This window comes from Macaca mulatta, chromosome 11, assembly GCF_049350105.2.
Source record: "Macaca mulatta isolate MMU2019108-1 chromosome 11, T2T-MMU8v2.0, whole genome shotgun sequence".
NCBI classification, from domain to species: Eukaryota; Metazoa; Chordata; class Mammalia; order Primates; family Cercopithecidae; genus Macaca; species Macaca mulatta.
Window position 1 is genome coordinate 88,576,746 of NC_133416.1, and position 13,740 is coordinate 88,590,485.

General features: G+C 34.7%; 1 protein-coding gene across 4 annotated transcripts in view; it reads right to left on the reverse strand.

The window, feature by feature from the left end:
• PPFIA2 (PTPRF interacting protein alpha 2) overlaps window positions 1–13,740 on the reverse strand; it is a 499,294-nt gene that overhangs the window by 177,433 nt on the left and 308,121 nt on the right. For all 4 annotated transcript variants that reach the window (XM_028828829.2, XM_077952487.1, XM_077952486.1 and 1 more), the window contains 2 exon segments: window positions 11,493–11,657; window positions 6,280–6,354 (listed from right to left, as the gene is read on the reverse strand). In XM_028828829.2, the coding sequence (XP_028684662.2) occupies window positions 6,280–6,354; window positions 11,493–11,603 (186 nt within the window). In that variant the 5' untranslated portion in view covers window positions 11,604–11,657.

Genomic DNA, 13,740 nt, shown 5'->3' on the forward strand with positions numbered 1-13,740 from the left:
ATAATGAAAAGTTATTAAAAATTCAAACACTACAGACACATATAGTCTATATACTTGCAAACAATGGAGAAAACAAATAATTAGAGTTTGGTATTTATATCTAAAACTTTTTCTATTCCTGCAATAATGAATTATTATTATTATTTATATTTGAAAAATATTGAGATTATTCTATGCAATTTCATTCTTTTCACATAGCAGAATGTTTGGGGGCTTTTTCCAGAAAAGAACACATAGTGGTTTTGTATTCTTTTTAATGAGACGACTCACTTCATTACATTAATGTGCCATATAGAATCTAAGAAGACATCAGGAAAACTAGGTGGCAATTCAGGCCCATCAGAGCATAAGGCACTTTTGTGTAAGTTAGAAAATGTACTCCCTACAGGTGGCTATGTCCTCCCGTGCGTGTCTGGATTAGCAAACCCTGAACTAGATTTCAGCTCGCACTGGCCCCTCTGCTGGAAATTTGTAGGAGAGAATAATCTATACAATCATTAACAAAGCCCTGTGGAAATGCCAAAGGGATGTCTGAAATCTTTTGTGGGGCTCAGAGTAGTGCATACACCTTTAACTATAGATTTTAGTTTCTTTTCTACAGAAGTCATGGTTGAATTCCTGGATGTCTGGGAAGAATAGATGAGGGATCTATGAAAGAGATTATATAAAGAAAAGATATTAAGAGGTGATAACTCCAAACCCATCTGTGAGAATAAGACAAGTGGTAGGTGTGTGTGGGGAGAGAGAGAGAACCTCTCTCCATATATAATAATGATATATAGATGAGAGAATAAAGTCTATTAAAATGATATAATGATAGAATAAACTGTATAGTCTTTTCAGATTCTACATATGCATATATGTGTATGTATGACTATATCAAGATATCATTCACAATCTAAATCTGTTTTCTTAATTCTCCATTCTGAATTTGGGAATTGAATGAATTCAGAAAAAAACATTTGGATAAGGTTTTATATCTAAACGGTCACTATAACAACCAGAAACTCAGGAACCAAGCAGATTATCATAATGTGGCACCCTTACTCTTCAAGATGGCAACATGAACTCAGACAACAAATAGATTGGAGTGTTAAGGGACACTTGTAAATACATTTTAAATTTAATTTAAAATCAGAAATATTGCCAGGTGTGGTGGCTCACACCTGAAATCTCAGTGCTTTGGGAGGCCGAGTTGGGCAGACTGACCCCTGCAGTTCAAGACCAGCCTGAGCAACATGGCAAAACTTCATCTCTACAAAGAATACAAAAAAAATTAGCTGGGCATAGTGGCACACAACTGTAGTCCCAGCTACTTGGAAGGCTGAGGTTTGAGGATCACCTGAGGCTAAGATATGGAAGGTGCAGTGAGCCTTGATCGTGCCACTGTACTGCAGCCTTGGCAAGAGTGAGATCCTGTCTAAAAATAAAAAAAATAAAAAAAAAAATTAAATCTGAAGCACCAAATACAATTTCTCCAGCTCCTTGCTCATTTAGCCATATGCAGGACTTTTGCTCTGGTTCCTGATTATTTTCATCTATATTATATATTTGCATTTGGCTCTTAATAATTTTTTAAACTTTCTTTTGCATGAAAATTTGCTCTTTGTTTTAAAAACTATCTTCTTCAGTTATTACCTCCAACATTCAAAAGTCACCTAGTTCTTATCCTAAAGCTGCTAATAGTATGAATTTTTCTAAACGTATTTGGTCAGGTTTCTAAATATATCTTGTTACCACCAATACAAGATGCTTTATTTACAGCGATTTCTTATACCAATTGCTGTTACCATAGAGAATCAAGAACTCAAACTGCAAGTGTATTCTGATTTTTTTGTATTTAATTTTGAAATATCAATTTTATTAAAAAGTTAAAGTTGACTTTTCTCCTACTTACTCTCTTAAAAGGATCACTGTTTATAAGCGATTTATTATTAGAAAACTAAAGTTAATTTTGTTTATCGCTGGGTTTGTGAATTTCTAAAGAGGGATTCAAGTCAAGACACATGGACATTAGTTAAAATCAACAACAAAACCAAAACATATGGAAGTTAATAATGAGCACAATAATTACTAACAGACATGATTTTTACTTATGCAAATGACTCTTATTTTTACAAATGATTTTAAGCAAAACAAAAAGCATTCAGAAAAGTCTGCAGTAGATATACAGGAATGTTAAGAAGTGAAGGGGTGGCCTGCCCCTCCACACCTGCGGACGTTTCTCCTTAGGTGGAATGAGAGACTTGAGAAAGGAAATGAGACACAGAGACAAAGTATAGAGAAAGAAAAGGTGGGCCCAGGGGACCGGCGCTCAGCATACAGAGGACCCGCCCCGGGCACCGGTCTCTGAGTTCTCTCAGTATTTATTGATCATTATCTTTTTTTTTTTTTTTTTTTTTGAGACAGAGTCTCGCTCTGTCGCCCAGGCTGGAGTGCAGTGGCGCAATCTCGGCTCACTGCAAGCTCCGCCTCCCGGGTTCCCGCCATTCTCCTGCCTCAGCCTCCTGAGTAGCTGGGACTACAGGCGCCCGCCACCGCGCCCGGCTAATTTTTTTTGTATTTTTAGTAGAAACGGGGTTTCACCGTGGTCTGGATCTCCTGACCTTGTGATCCGCCCGCCTCAGCCTCCCAAAGTGCTTACCATCTTGTAAAAAGGGAAGTGGCAGGATAATAGGATCATCCTAGGGAAAAGGTCAGCAGTAAGACACATGAATAAAGATCTTTGTGACATGAATAAGTTTAAGGAAAAGTGCTGTGCCTTGATATGCATATGCAAACATCTCCATAAACCTTTTTAGTGCATAAAGAGCAGCATTGCCACTAGCAAGTCCCACCTTCAGGCCTAAGGCAGTTTTCTCCTTTCTCAGTAAACAGAACATACAATTGGGTTTTACACCGAGATGTTCCATTGCCCAGGGACGGGCAGGAGACAGATGCTTTTCTCTATCTCAACTGCCAAGAGGCCTTTTTCCTCTTATACTAGTCCTCCTCAGCACAGACCCTTCAAGGGTGTCAGGCTGGGGGATGATCAGGTCTTTCCCTTCCCACAAGTCCATATTTCAGACTATCACATGGGGAGAAACCTTGGACAATACCTAGCTTTCCTAGGCAGAGGTCCCTGCGACCTTTGGCAGTGTACGTGTCCCTGGGTACTTGAGATTAAGAGAATCGTGATGACTTTTAACAAGCATGCTGCCTTCAGGCACTTGTTTAACAAAGCACACCCTGCACAGCCCAAAATCCATTAAATCTTGAGTCACTACAGCACATGTCTCTTGCCAGGACAGGGTTGGGGGTAGGGTTACAGATTAACAGCATCTCAAATACAGAACAAAATGCAGTCTCTTATGTCTACTTCTTTCTATATAGACACAGTAACAGTCTGATCTCTCTTTCTTTTCCCCACAAAGAAGTAAAAATTTTATCTATGTAAAATCCAATGTACCACACTGCCTGTAGGAGAATATAATAATACTTGAGGGATAAAACTATATTCCAGGAAACAGTCATAAATCTTTCCTCCACTTTTGTTCTCAAGGGTTGCTGTTCAATTTTATGTATAATTGAAGTAACTACTTAGTTACTATTTCTGGAGCAAATTTTCAGAGCCTCACTTTGAGAGGGAGTCTCCCTCTGTCGCCCAGGCTGGAGTGCAGTGGCATGATCTCGGCTCACTGCAAGCTCCGCCTCCCGGGTTCACCCCATTCTCCTCCCTCAGCCTCCTGAGTAGCTGGGACTACAGGCACCCGCCATCACGCTCGGCTAACTTTGTGTGTGTATGTGTATACTTTTAGTAGAGACGGGGTTTCACCGTGTTAGCCAGGATGTCTGGATCTCCTGACCTCCTGATTCGCCCACCTCGGCCTCTCAAAGTGCTGGGATTACAGGCGTGTGCCACCGCGCCTGGCCTATGGGACATTATTATTTCAGCTTACTTTAGCCAAGTGGTCTCATCACACCTTTGTTTATGACAAACATAAATTCTTTCACGGTCATATTAAGCCATGCTTTTATATTAGTAGTCACCAAACTTTTTGTTTGTTTGCCCTTATCAATGAAATATTTTGAGAAATACTTCCAAAATGAATGTATATTTTATCACACATAAAAATCACAACATTAATAAAATATAATATGAATACACATTTTTTTCCCGATAGTTCCAGGAACAAGTACACCCCATCCTGAAGATAATTTATCAACCCCATCTCTTTAAAAGACTGCATACTTCCTGTCATTACCTATTACTCCAGAGGTTCTTTTCTTCCATTATGACTGAGAGGTACCAATCTCTTATTTCTTTTTCTTTTTTTTTTTTCCAAACCATCCTGTTTACTAAGCTAAATCTGGTCATCAAAAAGCTTTCTTTCCTTTTTAAAAATGGCTATTTCACCATTTATGCTTTTAACACTACTAGCCTTTAATTCACATAGAATTTACTCTCCTTCTAGCTGCAAGTCCATTATTTCTAAAGGTTAAATTGTTATGGCTGGGACAAACAAAAGCATATATACACTCATTTAATTAATCTAGCTTATTTTAAAGAACAAAAGAATGGCTGGGTGCAGTGGCTCACGTGTGTAATCTCAGCACTTTGGGAGGCCGAGGTGGTTGGATCATGAGGTCAGGAGTTCGAGACCAGCCTGACCAACATAGTGAAACCCCATCTCTACTAAAAATACAAAAATTAGCCGGGCATGGTGGTGGGTGCCTGTAATCCCAGCTACTAGGGAGGCTGAGGCAGGAGCATCCCTTGAACCCAGCAGGAGGAGGCTGGAGTGAGCCAAGATCGCACCGCTGCACTCCAGCCAGGGCAACAGAGCAAGACTCCGTCTCAAAAAAAAAAAAAAAAGAAGTTTATACTGACAAGATTTATTGAGTGGTTTGAAACTGTGTATTTGTCTGTATGCATAATGTATATGTAAACATCATCTTTTTATAAATTCCTTTATAGGACTTATCATTACTGATCTTAGTCGTATATCTTTTTATAAATCTATTTATATTTATTTATTTTATTGATCCATAATAGATGTACATACTTTGGAGTACTTGTGATAATTTGATACACTTATATAATGTGTAAAGATCAAATCAGGTTATTTGGAATATCTACCACATTAACTATTTATCTTTACTTTTTGCTAGGAACATTTAAATTATTGTCTTCTAGCTATTGTGAAATGTACATTAGATTAATGTTAACTATAATCAATCTACTGATCTATCACACACTAGGTCATATTTCTTCTATCTAACAGAAAATTTGTACTCATTAATCAACCCTCTTCATTATTCCCTCCCCTCTACCCTTGCTTATTTAAGAGTAGGAAGATTTTGCTAAATTATATTAGTATGTCCACTACTAGTAATACCAATATTACATTACTGGAATAAACTTCTAGGAAAAAAGTAGCCTTATAAATGTCAGAGAAAAAGAGAGATGGGACTATTTTAATGGCTGACACAGGTTAAATTTGCTTATCTCTATATATCTATATATAGGTAAAATGTTATTTGATCTATGTAAAAATCAATCAGATGTACCACACTGCCTATAGGAGACTATAATAATACTTGAGGGATAAAACTAGGTATTATATATATATTATATATATATATAGAGAGAGAGAGAGAAATATGTATAGACAGATAAATGTATATATAAACAAATTTATTTACTCTCTATATATGCCTAATTATCCAAGATAATTTGTGCACTAAAACCCAAGAGAAGTAGAATCTTCCAAAGAGAAAATAACTTTATAAATCTTGAAAAGATGATTGAAAATACTTTTTTTGGAGTTGTGAAGAGTAGCAGAAGTGGATTCAGTGCTGTCACTAAACATGAGTACAGTGCTTTTAGAAGATAAGAATAGGCAGGACCTGAGCAGAAGTATATCTCTCTAAGGAGTTCACTTTTATTTGTAGCATTTTGTAAGTTTAACAGTTATTTGATATGTGTTCCAATTTTGGAGCTGTGTTTTCCTTCTTGAAAGGACTGACGCTCTGCCTGCAGTCTTTCTAAGTCTTCATCTCACTAGCTCGCATGTCACTAGCTCTTGATAATTTTCCTTTTGTCTAGTAGTGACACATATAAATAACCAAAAAGCAGAAGGCAAGACTCTGGTAACTAATTTCAACAAGCCTTGTTCAATGGCATAGACAGCATGTAATTTATTTTTAGTGACAGTATTAATAAAAGTGACGTGAAACACAAGGGATGTAATGTCAGCGATATTGCACCTCAAAAGAGGAGAAAGTGTGGCATGTTACCTCCTGATTAGCAGCAGCTAGTTCTTCTTCCAGTGCAGAGACTCTTTCTAAAGAAACCCTCAGTCGCTCCCTTACCTAGAAGAAAAATCAAAATATGTGCAGTAATGTACATCCCATGCATATTAAACTGTGCCGAATCCATCATTAACATCATCAGAGACAGTCAATTTGGCAAATTATTAAAGAAGTATTTATATCCCTATGTGCTCCGAATACTAAACCTGGCAAAAATACAATGAATGCATTGCCACCTCGTATTGTCACTTTATCAAGGGATTTCCTTGTAAGCAAATCCTTTTGGTAGTTCCCTCATAGAGCTTCAGGTGGGGCTGGAGATTGATTTGTCTTGCTCTGAATTCTGATTCATAGTAAGCGAATACAAAGTTTAAAAGTATATTATGAATTCATCTGAAAAATAGTCACTGACTAAGTGTGACAAATAGGAAAAAAAAAATACCCCACCTTTTTCTCTACTTCTGTAAAATAATAAGTAAATTTTCATTTGGTAAATAGTATCTAACTTCAAAAATAATTTGCCTGAAGGAAAGGCCTTTTAAAACCTGAAAAGTGTTCTTTGCTTCTATGTTTTGTATGAATTAGAGGTCTATTTTGTTTTGGGGGAACTGTAAAGTATTTAAGTATTTTGGAATTTCCAACTAACTTTCAGATACCAAAGGTTAAACCATTGTATTTTATAGAACCAAAATCTCTGTATATTTTAGTTTGAAAGTCATAATTTATACTTGCTTCTTACATAACTGAAACTCAAAGAAGTATTTCTTTGATCCTTGCTTTCTTAGAACTTCTAAAATTGTTTTAGTTGTTGTATGTTTAGATCTATAGATATGTCTTGATATATATATTAAATAAATGTATTATATATATAACAATTCATAGAAATAAATATTGCTGAATTAAAATGAATGACCACAGCAGTTTAATTTTACCTAAAAAATCAAAAAAACTTTATAGCTTTAACTTAAGATGCAATTCATGGTGGATTTTCAATTATTTATAAATTAACATAGATTTTTCATGGGAATGCCATAGTATTTGTGCAGTTAAGATGTATTTTAATATATAATTATATTCCTATGAGCTTTCATTTTGTTAACTTACTGACAGTATATTTTAATAAATGGTATTTTTCTCTTCTAATAAGATTTAACTGGGAATAGAGATTAAATTTATAAAATATGTAAAAACCCAGATACATAAACAAATTTAAGTTGGAATTATAATATTATTTTTCCAGTTAGCAAACAAACAAAAAGTCAGTAATGACCTATTATCCTAGGATCTAATTAAGAATTTAAAAAAATCTAAATCACATTTTAGTATTGTATTAGGATACCACATATATTCAGATGAATGGATGCATTTAATTCCTGAAACAGACCATGAATCAGCAATAAAAATATCCAAGTAGGGGTTTTAATATTAATTATATTTTATTATGCTCAAATTCTCTAAAAACAGTAATACACACATAAATGGAGACTTGATGTCTAAAACAGTTGCACAGGATCTTTCATCATATTGAGCTAGAGATTAACTGCCAAGTATCATTCCTGTTAGACAAATATCCAATTGTTAACAAATACATAGAATTAATACTGATTAATAACCAAACACTAGTTACATAGCAGGAAATATTTGATGATTTGATTTGGAGAATGCTTTTTTATGAATTTTGAATACATGAAAAAGCAGCAAATATCCTGAAGCCATGAAAATGAGCAGGACAGCTGATGTGTGGAATGCATATATCAAAAAACGTTTCAACAGACGTGTGATGTTTACCAGGGATTCCCATATTCTAAAATACCAACTGTAAAATACTGGTGTTCTGAAGAAGGCCTAGTAAACCTGGTTAATGAGAACAGCAATAAGAAGCAATCTAAATATGGTAATAATCTCACCATACACAAGCTTGATCATATCACACTTAAACTGCTGTAGAGAGAGGAAGTTACCATATTTTAAAATACTGACACATTAAAATCTCTCTAAGTCATTTACATCATGCAAGAAATGGTTGAATCTAGCTTATGTGGTAGGTTAAAATATCTTTCTGACTTTGTTTTGCTAAACTTAAACTCTTAGAACTATTCCAAACTGTTTTCTATTTACTACAATTTAAGCGTTTATATTTTCATTATAGTGAGTTTTTAAGGAATAAAAATTATCATATTTACCCAACAATATGAAAATAAAATAATAATTTCTCATATATTTAGAATAGTGGTTTACAAATTGAGGTTATGTTGTCCACGAAGTAATAAATCTAAAACTATTTTACAAGAAAATAAAAAAAAATTCTGAATATATTTTGAGTTATATTATAAATTTAAAAATTGCTGCTGTGAATATCAATAATGCAAACTGAAATTAATATATGGCCGGGTTGCATTTGGGGAATTATCACTCCTACAACAGAAAATATTTTTGAGGAAACCTCCTCAGACCAGAAGCTCTAATTCATTTTTGACACTGAGATATTTGATAATGAAAATATATAAGGATGGTATATATATTTAATTTGTTTTGGTTTACATTTCCTATACATGTCTGATATGTTTTTTTTTTAATAGTCAATGATTTCTGAGTAATTGAAAAACACAACTATATTTTCTCACAACTATAGTTCTCATTCTACAATTTAGTGGCTATATAAATAATTGGACATTAATAATGAAAATTATGAATCACTGCAACTATCTACAGCTATGCTCAATCCTTGTAGAGTTTATTTAGTTCTGCATATGTACTAATCCCTCTATGATAAAGTTGTTTGTTTCTTGTTCCCAAGGTATGGTTAACTGCATCTTTTTCTGACTTTCTATATATATAGTATTACTTGTTTACATATCTATATCCACATCCCTCCTCATCCCTGTGAGAAGCTGTGAGTTACTCTTAGGAAAATTGTCTGTGAAGGCACTTAGACACATATGAGTTCCTTGATAACTAAATGAAATGCTGTTTTAAACAAGCATCTGGATCAAGAATAATACCAATATTTTTACTTGGTTTGAAAGTTTTATCAAATGCTGATATTTACTCCTGTTAATAACAATATTCATAAATGTCCACTGAGGTCTTGCCATATGCTAAGCACTAGCTGAAAGCTTTGCATATCAGATCATATCTAATCCTCATGACAACTCTGAGGTCAGTACTAGTATTATCTTAATTCAAGATAAGAGGTAATTGATGCTTTGAGAATGAATGGTCAAGTCACTTGTCCAGATCTGTCTGACTCTAGAGTCCCAACTCATAACATGTCTTCTTTAGGCCACTGAGCATTACTTGTTGATAATCAGTCCAGTTGTCCCTGAACTCACCAATGTTCAGGATACCTCTGGTGAGTTAATACATATTATTACAGCTCCTATGGCCATATGATAGAACAACTCATTTAGTTGCACTAAACCCACTGAACTTCTATAAAGTAAATTATATGTAGAATAAGTTGTACAACAGCCATTTTCTTCTTAAATGTACTCACATGACCAGGTTATTTGTCTTAAATGTTGTTTATTACCTCTATTCTGATAAATAATCATTCTTTTGTAAAAGCATCCCTCACTTAAGTGATATGGGAATGCTCATAGGAAACATCTCAAATCATACATTCTCTAGTACCTTCATTTAAGTCATCTCAAACTCTTGAATTTTCTCTGAACAGGTCCTTCTCTTCTTACAGTTTTGGGTTATTTTCCGTGTGGGTCCTGCTGCTTAGAGTGTATTTCTGTGCTTAAAAAACCCTTAATCATTCTTTAATACCTAGATCAAATGCCACCCTTTCTTGAAGACATCCTTGTCTTTGTCATTACTCACATAGTCATAACCTTTTCTGTGACTACATATTGTGATGGAAATATGTCTTTTTTGAATTGTTTTTCATTGATATGTGAATTCCTAGCACTAACTCTGAACTTCTCCGTCATAATGAGAATATCTTATTTATTGCTGTGTGTCAAACATCTGCCGTGGAGTCTGACACATACTAAAAATTCTATACATATAAACTCTTGCAAATTCTTAGCACTTTTATAAAAAAGAGGAAATATAATATGAAACTAAATGTTGAATATTAAATAATTATTTGATGTCATATTTAGCAAGAATTTTTATATAATATTCATTTCTGTTTTATTCAAAATAATTCTTATACTAGTCATCTCTCATTGCTAAAATAAAAATGAGATACAATTTCTTCTTAATACTCTAGAAGGCAGAATTATAATTATCCTTACATACACATTCCACATAATCCCCTGTTCTCAGAACATCTGAAATACCAATGATAAAAATATAAATGTATATAAATATTAAATAGAACAAAAATATCTGCATGCTTAAAAACTATATATAACTCGGAAATAATCCCTAGTTTGGATTTTAATGCTCAGAACTTGTCAGATACTTTACAATGAAGTGTCCCAATTTCCACTCTAACTCCTAAAGCTTTATTGATTTTTATAAGTTCAGTCTTTGAAATTTCACAAAATTGAAATCATGTCATAAGCCATCCTAATCTCCAAAGAATATTATCATCCTATTGGTTTATATATGTCAGTAGAACTTATTTGAGTAACAGCTAAGAGAAGCTTACAGCTACTTTTAAAAATATCTAAACACAAATTTTTCTACTAATACCTTATGATGTTACTTGCAGAGGCTCTTCAAATGAATATTTAAAACTAAGATATTAGAGACATTAGAAAATCAGATGCTTCTAAAATAAATGTCTAAAAGTTAAAGTACATCCAATTTGTACTTCAAAATAGATATAACTTTCAGTTAGTGGTCTCTTATTTTGGAATCTATAGAGAAAGACCAGGGTTTGAGAGAGAGAGAGAGAGAGAGAGAGAGAGAGAGAGAGAGAGAGAGAGAGACTCAATAATAATATTAAATGATACAACATTTTGAATGCCATCTGAAGTGGGGCTATAATGTACCATAATAGAAGTCTAATTCTGGTAAGTCATAGATTCAGTGGCTTAGAAAAAGAAGATGTTTATGAATATTACCAACATCCACACGGTAATCCATTTTCACTTAAAAAAAATGATTTTTCATATAACTCAAATGTGTTCCTCAACTGACTGACTTTAGAAGTCAGGTGAGTCAATGGATGAAGACAAAGAGCTTGATGATGATGACAGAAGTGTAGTTAAGCTTGAAATCTTTTATCCATACTATACCTTTTCATCCAAGGCCTTGTGGTGCTCAAACAAAGATTTCAGTGCCTTGAGAACTTCAACTTCACTGGATACTCCTGAGGGAGACTGGGCTTGCCGTTTTACCACCGTCATTCTTAGTGACCTTTCATGTCGTGACACAAGGCACTCCAAATGCTCCAGTAATAGCTATTGGGTTTAACAGAAAATGCAATTATCTTCTGAATACAAGTCAGGAACACTTTCAAATGACTTCCCCCTTAAAACACTGCAGGCTTACATAGTATCTAATGTTAGTTGCAGGTTACACTGCAAGTGGCAACAAAGAAGCACAGACCTGTTTAAAACAGGGTTTATAAAATACATTAAAGATAAATTGTATCATATAACAAGTTACTGAATTTAAAAATGTAATGCAAATGTATGCAGTCCTTTAGCAAATTTAATACTTTCAGTATGGATTCAGCAGAAATAGAACACTTGACAAAATATGTATGTTAGTGATGAGAGAACATTGCTTGATGCATCAGGACCTTTTTAGAGGATGACGGTGAAAGTCAAAATTTATTTCATTTACATATGGCCATTAAAATTATTTGAATTGAATAAAATGAGCATAATCATTATAATGTTAATTTAGCTTCAATAATCCCATGGTTTTATTCACAATTTTTCTTTAGATTATAGAAAAATATATGCAACCAATTAGAACATAGTAACTGAGATTCTCAATTGTCAGTTCAGGAAAGGAAGTTAAGGAATTAGTTTTGAATTGTCTATGTTAGAATCTATGATTTCCCAGGGTAGCCTCTGGGGCCATGACAGAGGTGGAGGGAAAGTCCCTGAAAAGTTCCCAGGATGTTTCAGGCTCCACACTCTTAGCTCTTGCCAGAGAAGATCTGCTTTGAAATGTTTTGTGAATTGGGGTTTCATATTTGTTTTCATTTCAAAAGGAAGTTCCACTGCTAAAACCAAAGACACATGAGAAGAAAATCAGAAACTGCTTGATTATTATCAGTTATTATAATTTTACTAGTGAATAACCACACACAACTGGTAAGCATTACAGGAAAGGTCTTCGGAAGAACAGTGGAAAGCATAAGCTAACAAGTGGTATCCACTTATGCAAAATAAAGAAAATACAGCAGAAATTACCCAAACAAAAGATTTAAAAACAGATAGAAGACACTGAAGGTGGAAAGAAGGAAAGAAAACAACTTTCCTTTTTTCCAAGATATTTTCTAAGTGTTCAATTGTAAAGAAAAATTTTGGTCTTCACTATACTACTGTTAGATTCAGTGTCACGTATTAGTATCATATTTTTTGGTTGATTTCTCTACATTTGCTGTCACTAATTATGACTCAAAATGTTAGAAAACTTTGCCATTATTGGGCACAAAGAACACCAATATCTGAGACACTAAACATATATTTTTTTTTTTTTTTTTTGAGACGGAGTCTCGCTCTGTCGCCCAGGCTGGAGTGCAGTGGCCTGATCTCAGCTCACTGCAAGCTCCGCCTCCTGGGTTCACGCCGTTCTCCTGCCTCAGCCTCCCGAGTAGCTGGGACTACAGGCGCCCGCCACCTCGCCCGGCTAGTTTTTTGTAGTTTTAGTAGAGACGGGGTTTCACTGTGTTCACCAGGATGGTCTCGATCTCCTGACCTCATGATCCACCCGTCTCGGCCTCCCAAAGTGCTGGGATTACAGGCTTGAGCCACCGCGCCCGGCCGACACTAAACATATATAAATCAGTAGATAAGAGTCATATTTAAGGGTCAACATAATATTAGTAGTTTTTCAGTATGAAAAAGACCTGAAATTTTCAAGGAGCCCTTTAACATATTCTATTCTCTCGAATTCTACAGATACATGTATCCATTGCATAAATCCAAACTGCTTTACACAGGTTGTGGAGATTTACATGAACTTAATAATGCCTACTTTTCCAGTGTCATCTGATGTCAATCTTTCCCTGGCAAACTATGTTCCAGCTTTCCTGGCCTACTTTTAGCTCCTCAGTATGTCAAGCCTTTGCTTATGCTGTACCCTCTGCCTAAAGTACTCCTTCTTTGTTCCTCATTTAACCAGCTCTTTCCCATTGTTTGTCTCAGCTTAAACATCATCTCTCAACAAGGCATTTGCTCACTACTGCCTAAGGTAGTTTCTGCTTTTCCCCACCTCCACAAGTCTCTATTTCAATCCCTTACTAATTTTTTTTTTTCAGACTATTTCATGATGTGCAATTTAAAGAAATTGTTCTACTAAATTTCA